Genomic DNA, 19547 nt, shown 5'->3' on the forward strand with positions numbered 1-19547 from the left:
CAGTATGAAATGATGAGAAAGTTCTGGAGGTGGCCAGTGTTGATGTTTGCATAACAACGTGAGTGACACTGAACTGCCCACTTATAAAATGGCTAAAATGGTAAATTTTCTGTTACGTATATTTTACCACAATTAAGCAAAGAAAACTGTAATAGAGCTCAACTAAAACACAGGAGAGGATATGGATATAACCTCTCACAACTCTTGACACCTGGGAAATTGAAAACACCAAACATAAAAGGGGAAAACATGGCTTACAGACATCTGTTTCTCAAAGTCACAGAGGTATCTGTAGGAGATGTGTGATATTAGGTGTGAGAATATGGGTTTGCTAAATTGTAAGGTGGAAAGCATTTCTGGTAGCTATTGATACTGCCCCCTGTGAAACTGTCAGTGGTCTGGAAAAAATGAAACAAGTTAGAGCTTTAAGTGGTACTAATGAATGAAAACGTATTAGGTCAGTTTTATAATCAAGATGGCATTTATACCCCTTTCTTTACTATTTACACCTCAGGTCAACAGCTGTAGTTAGTTGGTAGAATGGCAAAGCCTAAAATAGAGAAGGAACCCCCGAGGCAGCCATGTTTGTACAAGCATAATGCTCACTCGGGGATTCCTGGGAGGTGAGCATCCTGTGAATCACAACTCACGCATTCTCTGACAGGCCCTAGAGCAAGGCTCAGGGAAAGAAATACTGGAAGGGATCATAAGAGAAGCCAAGGGCTCCGTCCATGCGTCTTACTGTAACTAGGAAGCAAAAAACGAAGGTAAAAACTAAATCAAAACAAGTGCAAGTTCATGAATGTAAAATAATACGAGCGAATGCATTTGTATAAGTTATTCAATAAATAATCTCACGTGGATGTTAACTACTGACTTTCTCCCATCAGCATTTAGTCTTTTTCTCGTGAACATAACAAAAAAAATTGTAAGTAAACACTTGCACGTTCATGGATCGTACCCTATTTCTTCTCCAAGGATATTAACCAAATACAGAGAATAGGACCATCTTTTAATCAAAACAGTTTTCCTTGGCTACTCTTTGGAGCTCTACTCAGATCATATAGGGACCCTGCTGATGTCACAACTTGACAAATATAATCATCTCATGACTGTAAGCTAGAAAGGTACCAACATAATGCAAGAACAGACACTGGAAGTAGAAACCAACCAGAGAGAAAGAAGGAAAGAAGGAAACAAGAAAGACAGAAAAATTCAAGAGTTGAGTCATACTATACTTACAACTTTCAGTCTGATAGTCTGGCACAAACTGCTCATCATTGTCAGGTACCTGAGCTGAAGAAAAAAAGAAATTAAAAAAAAATTAAGAGAGAAACTGCCAAGGCATAAGGAATGTCAAGTAAGATCTTTCAAGTAAGATCTGTTTCAGCTCCGATCAAACCTGTGATTATTTGCCAATGAGCTCCTATTTCAACCGGTATTGACGGCCATACTTGGGAGGGAAAATAGAAGCAACCATTGATGTCAACTAGAAAACATTTTATGTCAGAAATGTAATTGGGGCAGTTGTGGTCCCTCTGACTATCACCTGCCAGATGGAAATAAGAGAGACATACAAAATAGAAGAAGCTACAGGATTTCTATTAGCTGCAGTGCTTCTTTGCAAGAATGAAGAAGTATTTCAATTCACTCAGCCAGTGCTTCAGCAGCCCATCTAAATTAACTACACAATTTCTTTCAAACGACGTGCAGCTACACATATCCCTCTGCTTTTTCAGAAATGCCTGCTTCTGGTATGTTCGGCCTATTGCAAATTAGACTGCCATAATTAAAAATGTTTGACCTAAATTTGGCCAAAATAGGCTACAGACTTTTTTTTTTTTTAATGAAAGCATTGTCTTTGATTTTGGTCATATATAAGACAATATTGTATTTTAGTGATTGTGTCATAATACAGTATAAATAATAAAAATAAAGTCAATCTTTTCATACCAAGTATTTTCCTGGCAACTATACAACACTAATGAAAAGAATATCAGTAGTTCATCAACTCTCACGTCAAATACCTTCCCTATTTTTAGTAAAGGAAAAAAATACTGAATAGCAAGGACTTAATGCATTCAGCAGCCATCAAAACACAAGGACAGTTTTTCGCTTCTAAAATATTTTCATCATGGTTGATTCAGACATCAAAATAACCTATTCCAAACTAACAAGATATTGCTAAAACAAGTTTTCGGGTACACACACAGATATACATACTCACATACACACAAACTACATAAAACAGAAGTTAGTTACTTTTAATTTGGTAAAAATAGGAGTTGTTCTATTTAACTTTAGCTATGATGTGATTACTAGTATTACTTTACTAGTATTATCTAATACTGAAACGTTTTATCCAGTCAAGTCATATTAAAATAAATGTCAATTAATTTTTTTTAAAAAGAGCCTACTCTGAATGGGGAAAGTTTATGAACAGAATCACTCTTTGCTGAAAAAGTTTTGGATTGGTAGTTGAATGATTTAAGAAAAATTCCCTATAAAAAGGAATTCTGTATTAAAATTTTTGTATAAAAAAGAAATACAACATAAATAGGATTAAGCATTCTTTTGTGTTGGCTTATTTAATCACATTTTTTAAACGGGAAATATCTGGCTGAATAAAATTTATATCATGTTTTCAAAAGGAGAACCAATGAAAATCTTGCCAAGTATTAAAATATATACAATGTGACATTACATTCTTTCCTAACGTTCTCTGTGAACCAGTAGATCAGCTTATTAAAGACAAATTCCATCCTCTGTCACCAAAAATGTTAAGAACTTTTTTCCAAGCTATTAACTGATCAACCTATAATAAAAGAAGAGATTTCTTTTGCCCCCTTCATATTCCACTAATGTCTGCTACCATGGATAACGAAGGTCATGCGAACTTCAAATCATAGTTTTATGACTTCCTATCAGTGTAAACTACATGCATTATTTAACCTATTTGAACTGTATTTTATTCCTCGGTGTAAAAGTGTTAATACAGGTTTTCTGTGACAACTACATGGAATTCTAAATGTGACTTATTTTTTCCAAACTTTCACCTCTCACCCACTTCTTTCAATTCACACACACACAACTCCTCCCGTCATTACAATGCACGTTACACATCTTCAGCTCTCGGGAATTATATTGGAAAGGGATTAAAAAAAATGCTACAATTTGTACATTAGTATTCTCTAACTATAAACATTTTTTCACATTACAGTAAGCTTCATTTTTCTCACAGAGTTGTACAAGTAGAGTTTTCACACCAAAAAAAAAATGTTTTCAATATCTACTTAATAAATAACAGCACATAGACAGAACCAAATCCTACACATTTTTCCATCAAATCCACATGTTTTGGTTTGCCTTCGAAATTAACAGCTAAATAGACATAACTATTGAGATGCAAAATTATCAGCCACAGCAATTACTATGCTTTTTAAAAGCCAACATTTACAAGAATCTAATAAAAATGTAATATCCCTTTACAGGAATAGTTAAAAATAGCTGGTGAGTAACAAAAATATATTTGTAACTGAATATGCTGGTATGAGTGTCCTAAAGGCCAGACATTATTTTTTCCTTACTATCATAAGACAAAATTGCAACTCTGGGATACGTATCACTGCAAGAGAGATATAAAAATCACTGATGATTTTTTTGATACGTCGTATGTGCTGGAATATGTTGGGGAGCAAAAAAAGCAAAATTTTAGAACAAGCTGGAAGTTATACTTCCAGATACATAGAAAATAGGTGCATAACAATTTGTAAAAAGAATAAGAATACGAATTGCTGTAGAGCTGCTATTTCTGTTCTAACTCTTTAACATACTGAATAAATACTTCACACTTATGCCTGAACATATTACAGAATTTTAACAAAAAACATATGACTCACATTTTCACAGAAGCTAATCTTAAGGAACTGAATAGACCAAATGAAGCAGGCATGCTACTTAAATAGACAAAGGCTTAAGTATACTTCTAATTTCAAGTTAGAGTAAAAGGAAAGCAGTTAACGAAAAACACACGTTGGATCTGGGCAAGGAAAATATGACAAAGTATTGCCACACTCGTATCATGCGTTTCCTTTTTTCCTCAATTCACGGGAATTCTGTGAAGTAGCAAACTACAGCTGCCTGAAAATGTGTGGCAAGCCATACCAACTCCAAAGTCGAAAATTAACAATAGAGGCCAACCTTTAAAAAATACTATTTTCACTGCTATCTATTATCAACTATGCTTGCAATAATCACCTTTGGGGAATGAAAATGTTTCCCCACACTATGTAATTAAAGAGGAAGGGGAAGAGTAAGAAAGGACAAGGGGGAAAAGTATATACCAAAAGACCAATAAAAGGCTTTCAAGAAGATTAAGCATGTGGATTTTATTGGTAATAGCTGGAGTGGCTCTATCAGTTCATTGCACATTAATAGACAAGTTGCCATCAAGTCTCAGGACTTCAGCTTTAAAAGGGTAGTATCTGCACTCTCAGCTATTTGCTTTACCTAGATTATTATCCAAAGTTGTTCTCTCTCTCTCTCTCTCTCTCTCTCTCTCTCTCTCTCTCTCTTTACTGCATAGCAATACAGACTACGAAAAACAAACTCAAAAATATTAATCATGATTCAGATGTCACAGCATCACAAACCCGCGTTTTTAGTTTCAACATACTTTCTTAACTAACACTTCGGGCACGGTGGCAGTTTGTAAATAGAGTTCCTTTATTTTTATGCTTATGCTGAGCTTTCAGATGAAATAATAATTACTTAAGAAAAGGTGAGAGTTTAAATATTTTCCAAGGTTGGCTGCAGGCAACCTGTTTCTTACAAACTAGGTGTCCGTGAAGTTTTCTTGTAAAGCTATGAAAAAAAAAAAAGTGGGAAAATTAAAAATGGAACAAATGGCAAGTATAAAAGGGGTTAATATTTAATTAAAACCAGTTCTATCCACTGTAACAATGACCTGGAGCCAAACAAGGCGGAAGATGTATGAGTCATTCTTTCTGCCTGTGAATGAGACAGCTGATCTCCTCAGCAATTCCTCCAGACAAGCAGGCAGAACTGGAGTTCTGCCTCCATTCACAAAAACACAGTCCAGCATGAGCCATGTGGCCCAACCGCAATCTTTTCATGTCACACCCTTCCAGAGAGCTAAAGCAAGTCAACTTGAACTTGCAATAAACACACCGATTTTATCACTCTATCTCAAATACAGCTCGGGTTCATTAAGGTATACATTTAAATAAATGACAAGTTTACAAAATTAAATCTATCTATCTAGACATCTATAGACAGATAGATGATCAATGGATAGATTGACTGATTTATTGTGTCCTGCTTTATAGGGTAACTTGTCACAAAAACCTAAATGTCTAAAACTAGGAAGGAAGAAGAAAAGGAAGGAAGGAAGGAAGGAAGGAAGGAAGGAGCTAAGAGAATGGAGAGAAGGATGGAGGAAGCAAGGATAGAAAAAATTCATTGAAGAAATGCCTTGTTTTTCTTGCCTATTATTCAGATTTTCTTTATCCTGAGATTAGACTAGATTATTGCTGAACTTTGTAGCCTTTCACTTTGAACCAAAGAATTAGAAATGAGTTGCTCTGAATAAACTTAAATTTTATTTTAAATAAAAGTAAAACAACAAGAAAATCAACCTTTGCACAGTGGCATTCTGTGTAATCCTAAAATGAAGCTTCGGGCCACGGAACAAAATAATCATGAAGCCACTAAGCCTGGTTTTATACCACATCCGCTTTTAAAATTAAAATGATTGTACCAATGTATAAGCATTAATTAATACGGCAGTATAAACATATTTAAAGAGACAAAAAAAGAGAGAGAGAAAGCTTTTCTGCATGACAGAGACATCTTTAATACTTGATGCTCTAAAAAAAAAAGAAAACAGTACGTTTTAGTTGTCTTAAGCCTCAAATAAGCTTCAATTCCTAACATTAACCTACAGTGACTTGAAAACTTAAGTGTGGCTTAAGAGCTGTTGTTTCTATTTTCTCTAATACTACGGAGGTCTGACATTATTACTATCATTTTAATTACAAGCTTGTACACAGGTCAAAGGGAATAAAGTTATATTATTAAATCCAAAACATGACACATTTCTTATAACTGAACCAGAAAAGCAGTATTTCATTAACACTCCTTAGGACCTTCCGGAAAAACTGTATCTAAGCTATACCAGATCCAAGATCTATTTAAACAAAGTTTGGTGGGTTTTTTTGTTTTTTCGTTTTTTTTTTTTTTTGGCTTTTTGTTTTGGTGAGGGGGGTGGTTTGCAAGTAGACTCTAGATAAAAAGGCATTTATAGAATTCCAATAAATATTTAGAAATATAATACATTTACTTTACCTGCTATCTTTTAATCAAGTCCAAATGAGAAGTCTTGCTCTCATATTTTAGAGTATTTCCTGATACAACAACAAGAGGGGTCACGCCCCTCCCCCCTACACATGAAATGATTCTTGCTCAAAACTAAGAAATAGGATGGACTTCGGTAATTTGATGCTTTATTCTCATTTCCTGTTTTACGTAAACCACACAACATAACGTAGTTTTTAAAATCTTTAGTTTTTACCGGATCACATTTAAAAGAAAAAACAATACATTAATGGACACATATCCAATTTATGTTCCATTTTAACAAGAAACAGTTATAATTTTTGAAAAATTAAAATGAGTACATTAGGACCAGGGTGCATTGTGGGTGGCATTATGTAAGGCGAGTAACAACAGCACCTATTATTTAAAGGGACTTCATTAGAAATTATTTTGAATGTAAATTTACTATCAGCCACTGAAGTAAAGGCAGACATCTCTACTGTTAACTCAACTTTTATTTGAAGGTCACACAACACAAAAGGGAAAAAAAAAAAAAAAAAAGAAGCCCTATCTGCCGGAAGCAATAACTTTTGGTGTAGAAAGGCTGTTCTTGAAGAGAAAACTTAGATTTAAGTGTGGTGGCAGCAGGAAACTTAACTATAACACCACTGAGAAACATTCTATCCTGTGGCAGCAAATCACTGTTGACTTTTGTCCTTAATATTACTGATGAAATGGAACCTCAAGAACATCTAGATCCACACCAAAAACAATGTTCAAAATGTGCTATGTATTCACATTAGATACACAGGAAATATACGGTTTCTCTTTAAGTTATGTTAGTAGGTAAGCTCTAATAAGCAACTTTGGAAGAATGCAATCCTTTTTAAACTCAACTTTATATCCTTCTAGTTATCTTCCTAACACACAAAAGGGTCCATTTTAACTACCAATTTCTAGGACACCATTCACTACAGCATCACTTAAAACAGGATGTTAAGAGTAAGACATTACCATGATGTTGATAGGATTGATATATGAACTCATTATTTCATGAGATCAAATAATTGAAATTGCCTTTCTGTCAGTAGCAATCTAATTCAAAAGAAAAAGAATCAATAAAAAATTGTACATAGTAAAATTATAAAGCGGCTTTGGCAAAATTTTAAAACGACAGATATTATTTTTTTAAGTGCTACTGTGGTCACTGAAAACGTTATCTTTTCAATTTTCTTCAGAATGAGATGTGAATACATTAAATTGTGGTATATATGTTAACAGCATTTAAATTTCAGGGTTAATACTTAAAAAGTGATACTAATACAAAGTTACATTCTTCACAAACATATTTTTGATCCTGCTTAAAAATGTAAAATACACTTCCATTCTTCCCCCTAAATTAGAGGATATTAGCAAATTGAGAATACTGGCTCCAACCTTCACCCTCAAATAGCCCCGCCTTATCTACCCCAATTTGTCCTTAGAGGTAAAACACATTTCATAATTCATAATATTTTACCTATGACTAATCCCTATGTTGCACTTTGAATCTAATTTATAAAAATTCTTACAGGAAAAAACAAATTAAACACTCTAGGATATATCATTTCCCAAGTATTTAGGGGCTTTGATAACTTTTTAAAAACATAACTTTCATTGGACACAACTTGACTCATATCTAATATGATTTTTAGACCTGTTCAACTTCCCAGTGGGACTCTAACTCTTGAGAGAAACTGGTTAATCGTCCATGATCTTTTTTTTTAAAAGGGTCAAGAAGCCTTAAAATTCCATGGTCACTTTCTTGGCTACCAATCATTATAAAAAGAAATATAGAAACAGTTCATAGTCTGCCAATCTGGTAATGTTTTAATTTGTGGACGTCCAGAAGGACATAAATAGGCAAACCTAGCTACAAATAATCTACTGTAATTTTAAGATCTGTTCTGAGTTCAACACGTGGTATAAGTCAAGTTAAAACGCTAAAGCAAATAATATTATTATATAGAGTTGCTAAAAATACAAATAAATGTGCAGTCTATTAACAAATAGTAAAAAAGAACTCTCCATTATTAAGATTTAAAAAATCATATTAACAGCATTACGTTTATATCATGATAGAATAAATTAACGTAAACTCTTTTGAAAACTGTTTACATTATTCTAAAATGCAGCCTTATCCATAGTTTATAAACAGTCACCCACCTGGGTATTCGATAAAACACCCTGAGGATTAATTCCTGAACTTATTTAAGCTTATGAATTACCTTCTATGTAAAAGTCCATGTTCCTCCAAATACATCAGTCATTTTTCAGGTTTGTTTTACATAAAGCTAAATCTTTCAGATCTGATGTATAGGTACGTTAATAATCACGGGTAAGAATATATGAAGTGCAGAGTTTTAAAACAGATTAACTTGGATAAGTTATTGAAATCACTTACCCGAGCGACAAATAAACAAAACAAAAGTAAGAGACTGTAGTAAAACTGATTATAAAATGGCAAGAGTCTGTCACAGAATCCACATTTTAAAATTCCAGAAACAGAGTTGCTATGCACATTCAAAATCTGCCAGCAAGAGCACTGCCTTGGAATCAATGAGACTTAAACATCTAAGAACCAAAAATCTTCAAGAACAATTAAAATAGACATTTCCAGTTATTTTAGATAAGCACACAAATTCCCTCCTAAACATAATGTCCTCACAACCTTCAACTTTGCAAAACTAACAGATCAAAGTTAACACAAGGACCTCTGTGCAAATTTTTCTGAAAAAAAAGTTAAGTTTTAAGGTATAGTATATGTCGCAATACTAAGTAATCTATTGCAATAAGTTTCATTTACAGAGACAAGCAAAATGACCTTTAAATGTAACTAAAGCTTTCATCAATACTCACCTTTTATGAACATGCAAATTAAATCACCCTTTCAAAGGGCTACTAGGAAAGCTATTAACTTAAAAGATTTATAAAGATTGCAAAAGCTTTTTAGAGAACAAGAATATCAGCAAAACAAAGAAACTTATTTTACATGCTAACAGCAACTTGATGAACTGCAAGCAAGACCCCCGATAAAACCCTGCAGTCAGCCTCAAAGTAGCAAGAGCAACACTTGGGTTCCATTTAAAGAGACCTTCTCTCTCGTCTTTTAACAATCTTAGAAATCTGTTCCGGAAACTGCATATCCATATAACAGACAGACAGAAATACAAATTAGACTCGGGGCTTAAAAATGTATAATTTTCTTTTTGTGTTTCCCATAAAACACATCATAGGATAAAATTAATATTCCACATTTATCATGACAAATCCAAAAGAAAAATTTCAAATTATGGACACTAACAAAAGTCCCTCAATATTAGGCATTTCCCAAGTTGTATTAAACTGTACTGAAGCAGTATCTCATTGTTCCTGTAAAATAAAGTTGTACCCAATAAAAGATAAAATAGATTGCAGCACAAAATTTTACTAAAAAGTAATTAAAAACAAAAGTACTGCCTTTAGATGTCACCTTGCCATATTAAATAAATCCTAACGAAAGTGACATAAAAGCAAAACCCATCTCAGCAACTATCACCTAATAGTAACAAATAGAAAACATTATTTTGAATCCTTAAATCCCCCAAAGATTTCTTTTAAAGCCATAGATTTCCTAAGTATTGCATACACACCTAACGTTCTGTGCTGTGAACAAGGTGGAAAGAAGACACTTGCACTTAAATCTTGAAGCATCCCGTCCTGATGAACCCAGAGAAACTAATTTCTGCCATCAGAAAAGTCCTCCACCAGAACACCAAATAATGATATGCGCTGCTCTAAAAGAAACAGCAAGCCGGGTTCTGGCTCTAGGAGGTCTCTCGAGGTACAATAATATAAACCTGATCAATTGCAATTAAAATCTGAACAGAGGCTTAGAACTTGAAGTCTTGGTGCTTTAGTTCTTGCCAAAAGCAGATGTGATTGGGAGCTGGAAGCAATTTCTCCTGGTAATTTGTGATGACACTGGGTAGTGCAGCCCCAGATTCCCCAAAGACAAACTCATCAGAGACTCTAATGTATGCATGACACATGAGGTGGCTCTTTTAGAGCTCAATTAATTGGGTTGAACATTAAGACAGCAAGTTCAGGACTTTTTTTTTTTTTTTTTTACCCCTTCTAGAGTTGCTTTTCCCCTCTTTTTAAAGCAATTTTTTGCCTTACCTTCTGCAAGCCATGTTTCCTGTAATTGACTTAGATCTTGAAAGAGTTCTAAAAAACAAGTCAGAGACATAAACAAAAGATTTGAAAACCTTTAGGTTCCATTAAATGGAACTGTTTGTCATGAAGTTGGTATTAAATCTCAATTTAATTTAGGGAGGGGAGTCAATATAAAAACAAAATAGGATTCATGACTTAAATAGCTCAATAATCCTGCCATTGTAATTGCTATAAGCAACACTTCTTTAAAAAACTCTTTTAGTGAAATACATAATAAAGGCAGGAGTTTCCCCCTTTTAACCAATAATTTAATATAATAAGATCCGGGAGACCAAATACACATATACTAGGAGTCACAAAAAGGCTGAGGTGAAGGTGTGTCTATCCACGTAAACCTTTCTTAAACAGAGTCAACTCTCACAGGGGAAAGATTAGAAAGACTGCAAATCATTTTCTTTTTATCTTCTGGACCTTATATAAAAGATTTAACAGAACATGGTATAATTTCTAAAGCATTGTATGTTTTGAGGTTCAATGCCTCAAAACTGAAAGAGACAACTTTTGAATACAATGTTGTAGAGGAAAATTTCTACATTAATAGGTGTTACAAAGTCAAAGTGAGGTAATTCCCTGGCACCTGTTTATTACCAAGTCCAAAACTGTGTATTCTGTCATAGTAGGAGGGAGAGGGGTGTCCAATATGGATGAAGATTTGAGTTAAGTTTCAGAATTCAATACACCTAATCAAAATGGCAAAATGAACTTTGATAATTAAATCTAAGTAGATTAAGTTCATTATGAATGTTACCGTATGTCTGGAATAATTTATAATATATTGAACTCCTAGCCAACAGTGCATTTAAAAAAAATCATAATTTTTCAAATAGTTACTATAATTATTAATTAGGCCTTAATTACAATTCAGTGAACACTTGACGGCCTATAAACAAGATATTAGGACCTCACCATGTAGTCATTGAAATCATCCACGAAAAGTTTTATAATAGTATATGGTTTCAGTGTAAGGGGAATGGGAAATCAAGCAATCATTTATATTGTTTTACTTCTGATAAAGTAAAAAGGAGAAATTAAGTAGTATACGTGGCTGCTTATGTCCCACTGTGTTGGATATTTTAAAACTGTTACCTTAGTGTATGGGATTAGTTATATGCCATATGGACCAGAATATTTAAACACAAAAGTGATTAAAAGAAGGATGTCACTGTTAACTTTTTATTTCCTTCTTTCATTAGTCTGTGACAGGGCCATAAAATATCCTCCAATGCAAACTGTCACATTATGGTAATTGCTACAAGTAAAAGTCTCAATTAAATGCAGGAATTTGAAAGAATATTATTTTTAAGCTAAGATTTAAGGGTTCCTCTTCTTTATGAGGGTAGGGAGTATAGGTAAAGAGCAGGGATTCAGCCCAAAATCAAACCTCACCTTCAGAATCATGAGCCAGATCTCTGTTAATGAATTTTCTTTTCCTGACATTTGTTGGTTTCTCGTTACAATTTCTCCCACGCTGATTCTACAAAGGGAAAGAAAAAATCCTTTAAAAAAAATGTAAACCTCAGATGTCATATACACAAAAACACATGCATATATAAGTCTACTGGATCTTCTCTCTGCATAGAAAAATAAAAGTCCATAGTATCCAATCTAATCTTCATTTTCTGCGCTCATTTGACAGTGAAAGCTGAGAATTCAACAACCAGGGAGAGTTGTTACCAGCCAAGCGGAACACACTACTACTTATCAGTCCTGTATTCATGGCATCTTGGCATCAAAACATTAAGCAATCACACTTAAAGTCGTTTTCAGCTAGATTAAAGCTAGACTATAATACAGTGAGTTTTATTCTCTCTGATACCCCCCAAAACAAAAAGCATAAATAGAGTGGTGAAATGAAAAATATGAGGAAAAAATGAGACAAGAAAAAAAGAAAGAAAAACACCCCATGTAAACAAAAAGTGTCAGCATTAGTCTCAACTTCATTCTTTTCAATGTGGCAGACAAACCCAGCCAAAAACTTTGAGTGCAGCTGCTGCTGCCCTCCGTCTCCTCTTCCACTCATCTTGGGCACTTTAATCAGAAAAAAAAAGGGGGGGGGGTCTTAAAAACAAAACTATGCCTTATCCAAGTCACTGAAAGGTAAGCTCATTTTGAAGACTGGGCTTCTAGAAGCAGAGTCGCCCTACAGTGGCAACAAAGCAGATAAAGTATCTGCAATCCCAACCCCCTTACCCCCTCCCTTCTCATTCTCTCTCTCCTCCCCCCCCTCCCCTCCGTTGGAGTCAAGTTTATAAACAGCAACTTTCGAACTGATCACTCACATTGGTGACCATGTAAGGCACTTGCTGGTCATAAAATCCATCCATTCTGCTGCTCTTCGCAAAGCTCAGCTCAGTGTTTTATATTTTGAGCATTTAGCTGGAGATTTCCTCGGGATGTGGACTTCTATCAACCTAGAGGGGAACAAGATGGCTTTTAGGCTAAAAAAAAAAAAATCATGAATGAAGCTCTTGAATTTGCATAGCTAATTACCCTCAGACAGTCCCATTCACAAAAAATAACCCTCCCTACACAGCCTCCTTCACCTGGATCCAAAGAGAGCCAAGAGAGTTCACAATTTACATATTTTCGGCAGTAGCAAAAATCCGAACAAGAGGCGATGTATTTATTTACACTCTCGATGTTTCCCTGCGCGGTCGGTGTACCCCGGGCAGCTCTGATTCGCAAACGTGTGCAAAACTAGCAATGGCGATCAACGAGACTTGCTTTGCACCTAACGGGACTAGAGAGACGGAGACACCTCTTTCATAAGGATAGTTTTTGCAACCCACAACCATGCAATTATCTGGAGAGACATAAAAAGTTGTTGGAAAGACCCACCTGAAGGCCACGCTAGGCGAACGGCTGCAAAAAATTCCCTCCAAATTTAATAAAAACATTAATTATCGCCCAGCACTTCCCCCTTGGAAGCCGAAAGCGCCTCTGACAGAGCTCAATTCGGTGGTTTTTCCTCTACTTCTCCTCCAGGGGCCTCCAATCCAAACTGATGGATCGCTGCCTCCCATTGGCTCCGCGTCTCTTTCACAAGATCAGATTTCGAGCTGTCAATCAGGCGGCTTGCTGCCCCTTCTCGTGGATCTCTCGCGCCCCTCTTCCTACAGGGATGTTCCGCGGGCTGGCGCTGGGTCCACAGTCAGCAAACGCCTAAGAGGAAATCAGCTGCCTTCCTAAGCCGCTGCTTATTGTTAAGGCGTCCGGGACACTGAAGCCATGTGTCGCTAGTTCTCCTTACTGGTGTGTTAGGTCCACTACTGGGCTGATTTCCTAAAGCACTTTTGTTCGGTTCGGATACATACCCTGAAGGGCGATCCACCAAGCCTGTGCCTCCTTACTCCTCCGAATCGCCTCCCTCAAGATCTCCAGCCCCCTGTACTTTTAACCTGATAACGAGCCCACCTCGCTCTATAGCCTCGTTCCCACTAAGCTTTTGGCCCAAATTCTTCCCCTGTTTTTCAACATCCAGCACCACCATAATGGTTTATCAAAAATATTTCATTTTATCAGCCATCCCTCAAGTAAAACAAGATATTATCATTCATGGGACAGTAAAATAAAGAATCCATGAGTAAAATCACCTGGGAGCTGAGGAATTGCTTGTCAGGAGGGGGTGCATTGGGAGGAAGAATTAGCAGGACCACAGAGCAACCTAGGTGAAGAAAACTATAAAAAACAAATGTGTCCCACGTGTGTACTGGGACAAGGTGCTTCCAGTCCACTATGGAGGAGGGGAGGAGCGGGGAGGGAATGGGGTGGCTCGGATATCCTAGGGACTCGAACGTTTCCTGAGCTTTTGTTATGTATACAAGGAGGCGGAGGGTGTCACTTACTGTACTTGACGCTTTCACTTCCTCTCCAGCTTTTAAACAGCCCCAGCCGGGAGTGGGGGCGAGCGGGGTTGGGGCTCGGGTTTCAAGGACAATGCTCGGGACATTAAAAAGTGAGGGTTGCGACTCTGAAACCACTATCCCTGACGCGCCTAGGAGGCTTGGGGCTGTAAAAAGTCATTAGAAAGCAGCCTCGGCCCAACAGTGGATGGGAGGCCGTGGGGATCTGACCAGGGACTTGGTGCACTGTGTTGAAATTCACTTGTGATACTGATGGCGACCAGACCAAAGGACGTTTCCGGCAGCTGTTCCGCCCGTAGGGAAACGTGCTGTAGTTCTCAATTTCTATAAAGTTTCGTTCCTTAAATGGAACGCTATGGAGACGCATTAAAATGAGAGTGTGAGCACACAAGACTCAATTCTGGACCCATGGAGGGAAACAGAAGGGTAAATACCTACGCCAAAAACAAATTTTTTTTTGTAATAAACAACAGAAAAAGTGTTACTGGGGAAACACCCAATAACTGTGGACAACAAGGACACCCACAGCGCATTCCCTGAAACTAGTAAATCAGAGTAGCCGGTGCAAACGCGCGCACCTACAAGCATTTTGAGCGGGAACTCCATTTTAACCCGGGTCAGAGAAGGGTTCTGTGCACAGTCGGGTTCGCAACGCAGGATAGAGACGCTCTGGGGTGCATTCTGAGGGTGCAATCAGGCGGGGAGCCAATTGCAAGGGTGTCCCGCCGCCCAGCATTCCCGGGATAACCCAGCCTCTGTAACGTGAGCAACAGTTTCCGAAGACCTCAGCAGCCAGAGCCAGACGGGTATCCAGGGTAACCGGGAAGGGGTGGAGCTTCAGGGTAGGCCCCCGCGAGGTTCTTGCCGCAGCCAATAACGTCTCGTGGTTTCCCAGCCCATTGTTGTTTATTGCTGACCTCGCAGCGCTCCGCTAGGAGATTGGCCGCTCCAGGGAAGGGGCGGAGCTTCTCCCGCCCCAGCAGCAACCTTTCGGCTCCATTCACAAAATTCCGGCCTTTCCTGGTCACGTGGTTGGGGGCGTGGAGGGGCAAGGGAAATGACACAACAAAGGCCTAAGTTTCCCAAACCACAAAACTTTTTTCTACCTCGCTACCTCCTCTGTGATTCGTCGCTGAGCAAATACTCTATGAGGAAAAGGAGCCTTAGGTCTGACAAGAGGAAAAGAAGTCGGAAATTAAAGGAAGGCTCGCATGGAGATAATCTCAGGGTGCACTCTCTATGAGAAAAGCAGTGAAAGGCTTTTCGAGAATCAAGTAGGTTGGGAAGAAAGCCTCAAGACAGACTAGTAACTTGCTGCTTCAAGCCATTGCTTTTAGAAGTGCAAACAGTTCGATTTCAGATGGATTTCAGTTTTCTCACCTAACTTCCTGTAATTTTCATTTTTACCTTGAATTTATCGCAGTTTCTTGTTAACTTTTTAAAGTTTCACTCAGGAATACCGCAGGATTTTGCTGGCTGACAATTTTAGTTTCCATTTCCCAGTCCCCACTCTTTCACAGGCTCCCAAAAGCACTCCCCCTTTTTCCCACCAACACTGGGCAAACAGAAGTAGCACCCTAATCCTAACACTTTACTTTGTTCTGAGGGGGGGGTCCATATTTCCCCCTTGGATTCTTTAAACGCACTCAGCTCTTAACTATTTGATCTTAACAGTAACTGAAAATGGTGTTATGTGAATAAGCAGACAGCCAGTCTCACTACAGCTCAGTTTTGTTGAGACAGTTTTTCTGAGATTTATCTCACTTGCCCCTCCAGCAAGTGAACTTTTAGACCATTCTCCTCTCTCCCACTTTCTCTTCTGTCCTTTCTCTTTCTTTCCTGTTTGTGCTGCTATACCTAGTGAAACACCAGCTTTTAGTTTGACTGCTGTTTATCTTTTATGCTTGGCCCTAGGAAAAGCCAATAGACCCAGTTGCTGAAGAATTGGAAGGACTAAAAATCTGTTTTTCAAAAAAAGTTACCATTGTGGAAAATGTCTACAGAGGCAGCTGTTCTATCCACAGAAAGGAACGTCAAAAGTTGCACAGAATTTCCACTACTTCTGAAAGTGAGTCTTTAAAAAAATCAGCTTAGTAAATGCCAGTCCTTGAATGGAAAATTTCATTTTGGCAGGATTTCAGGCAAAGAATGGCAGAGCAGAGGCCAAGAGGCTTTGACATTTATTTACTTGTATTTTGAAATCCCATATGGGTCTTGAAATAGGAGCTCTTGAGAGAAAGACCCCTCGCCCCTCAAAAAAAAAAATTCATTTCTAAGTTTGGAAAGTTTTTAACTTTCATATAAGCTACTTAAAGCTTTATAGTTCCTTTGCTGTGAGTTAATAAAGTAAAATAATATTCATTAGTGGCTTTTCTGCAGTTAACTTATTATAGCATTATACTGAAAATGCATGATGTTAAATAGAGTTTCTAAAAGCAGCAAAAAAGAAAAATGATACTAGTTGTTTTAAATGATTAATATGATTAGAATTAAATTTGCTCAAATTAGGTTAATTAAGTAAAATAGTAGCTTTCATAATTCATTTCTTAACAATATTATATAAAGCAAATTGTTAATGGCCTAGTTTTCACAGAGCTACATCAAATTGATAAGGAAAAAATAGACTATTAAGTAGGTAAATGGGCAAAGGAAATAAACAAATGAATATAATTCCAAAAGAAAACTTAGAGACCTGCCAGAATGGTGCAAAATAATGAATGGCTTAGTGGGCTCCCTGTGAGAAGAAAACAGGGATTTGATGGGAGGGTGGACCCTAGGAAGAAGGTAAGGATATGAAAAAAATTGACACTGTGTACAATGTGTTGACTCACCTCTCAACCCTGCCACTGTCAGCTTGGGGATATCGGCAAACTCTCTGAGAGGAGGAAATGCAAACACATGACTAAAAACTTCTCAGGGCACCTAGGTGGCTCAGTTTTTTAAGCCTTCAAATCTCGATTTCAGCTTAGGTCATGATTTCGCGGTTAGTCATAATATCCAGCCCCAAGTCGGCTGGGCATGGAGCCTGCTTAAGATTCTCTCTGTCCCTTTTACTCTTTCTGAAAGAAAAAGAGAAAGAGAGAGAGAGGGAGAGAGGGAGAGAGAGAGGGAGAAAAAGAAAGAAAGAAAGAAAGAAAGAAAGAAAGAAAGAAAGAAAGAAAGAAAGAAAGAAAGGGGGAAAAAAGGAGAGAGAGGGAAAGAAAGGAGAGAGGGAAAGAAAGAGAGAGAGAAAGAAAAGGAAGGAAAAAGAAAGAAAAAGAAAAAAGAAAATTTAGAAAAAAATTCTTAGCTGCTTTCTAAGTCAGAACATTATACACATTAAAAAAATGAAGAGCATTAAAAAATGTTCTAATACCCAGGGATGTCAATGTTGGGATAAGCATGCTCACATATATTGCTGGTCAGAGTTTGACTTTCTGCAACATTTTTTAAAATGCTTATTTATTTTTGAGAGACAGAGAAAGGGAGAGCAGGGGGGAGGGCCAGAGAGAGAGGGAGACAGAGGATCTGGATCCGAAGTGAGCTCTGTGTGGACAGCAGAAACCCTGATGCGAGGCTGGAACTCAGGAACCACGAGATCATGACTTGAGCTGAAGTTGGATACTTAACCGACTGACCACCCAGGTGCCTCTCGGCAACATTTTAAAAATAAGTTTACAATACCTACTAGATCCTAAAATGGACAATATCTATTAGATCCTAAAATTAGACACAGTGAAGGAAGGAATAAACAAAACTAAAAAGACAAGCTATGAAATGGGAGAAGATTTTGCAAGTGACATATCCAATAAAGGGTTAGTATGCAAAATATGTATAGAACTTATAAAACTCAACACCCAAAAAACAAATAATCGAATTAAAAATGGGGAGAAGATATGAACAGACATTTCAGAATGGCTAAAATCCAAAACACAAGAAACAACAAGTGTTGGGGACAATTTGTAGGAAAAGAAGGTCGCATGCACTGTTGGTGGGAATGCAAACTGGTACAGCCATTGTGGAAAACAGGATGGCGTTTCCTCAAAAGTTAAAAAATAAAACTACCTTATGATCCAGCAATGGCACTACTGGCTATTTACCCAAACAATACAAGAACACTAATTCAAAGGGATATATGCAGCAACTATGTTTACAGCAGCATTATTTACAGTAGCCAAAATAGGAAAGCAGCCCAAATGTCCATCAACTGATTGAGGAATGGATAAAGAAGATGTGGCATAATAAGGGAATGGTTTTAACAAAGTGTGATGCTTTCACATTTTGGAGTTCAATTCTGTTATGTATCCATTAAAAAGTATGCAATGTCCTTGGTCCTCAAACTTGAAATTGCATAAGAAATTCCTTATTAAACATTCTGCTTAGTGGATAGATCCATAGAGTTTCTAATTCAGTAGTCCTGAACAGGGGTAGTTTGATTTTTAACTTTGGGAGGAAACGCCATCCTGTTTTCCACAATGGCTGTACCAGTTTGCATTCCCACCAACAGTGCAGGCGACCTTCTTTTCCTACAAATTGTCCCCAACACTTGTTGTTTCTTGTGTTTTGAATTTTAGCCATTCTGACAGGAGTGACATGAGACCTCACCGTGGTTTTAATTTGCATTTACATGACGATGAGCGATGTTAAGCATCCTTTCATGTGTCTGTTGGCCATCTGGATGTCTTCTTTGGAGAAATGTCTCTTCTGTGTCTCCCTCTCTCTGTGCCCCTCCCCCACTGACACTGTGTCTCTCTCTGCCTCTCAAAAATGAATTAACACTTAATTTTTTTTTTAATTCAGACTTCTAGTATTGTTTCTCAAATCAGAGAATATTCTTTCATGGCAACTATTAGCTGGAGCTGGACACTGCTACTCCTTAAGAGGTAAAGGGTAAAGGAGCATGGGCTCTCAATTTTGCTATGGTCTATACTCTTCCCCAACCCCTGGTTTTCTTGTTATGTTACTCACCTGAACTCTTTAAGTATTTGCATATGTCAGCCCTAATTTACATGTGACAGATCATGTCAAGTGAACAAAGAGACAGAATAGAGAGAATAATATATCCTATTTTTGTTCAAAATAAAAAAAATAATGTAATAAAAGTGTACTTAT

The 19547-nt window shown here is 37.1% G+C and overlaps 1 protein-coding gene across 10 annotated transcripts in view; it reads right to left on the bottom strand.

Annotated features, from left to right (window-relative positions):
- ETV1 (ETS variant transcription factor 1) overlaps positions 1-13738 on the bottom strand; it is a 92062-nt gene extending 78324 nt beyond the window's left edge. Inside the window, exons 1-6 of one of the 10 annotated variants that reach the window (XM_043588997.1) lie at positions 13432-13736; positions 13137-13333; positions 12873-13004; positions 11980-12067; positions 10537-10584; positions 1243-1296 (exon numbers count right to left, since the gene is read on the bottom strand). In XM_043588997.1, coding sequence (XP_043444932.1) covers positions 1243-1296; positions 10537-10584; positions 11980-12067; positions 12873-12917 — 235 coding nt within the window. In that variant the 5' untranslated portion in view covers positions 12918-13004; positions 13137-13333; positions 13432-13736. Of the gene's footprint in view, positions 1-1242; positions 1297-9234; positions 9330-10007; positions 10343-10536; positions 10585-11979; positions 12068-12529; positions 12724-12872; positions 13032-13136; positions 13334-13431 lie in introns of those variants that run through there. The other 9 variants (XM_043588996.1, XM_043589002.1, XM_043589001.1 and 6 more) reach the window with 9 other exon arrangements.
- Between the last annotated feature and the right edge of the window lie 5809 nt (positions 13739-19547).

Source organism: Prionailurus bengalensis, chromosome A2 (genome assembly GCF_016509475.1).
Source record: "Prionailurus bengalensis isolate Pbe53 chromosome A2, Fcat_Pben_1.1_paternal_pri, whole genome shotgun sequence".
In the NCBI taxonomy this organism is placed as follows: domain Eukaryota; kingdom Metazoa; phylum Chordata; class Mammalia; order Carnivora; family Felidae; genus Prionailurus; species Prionailurus bengalensis.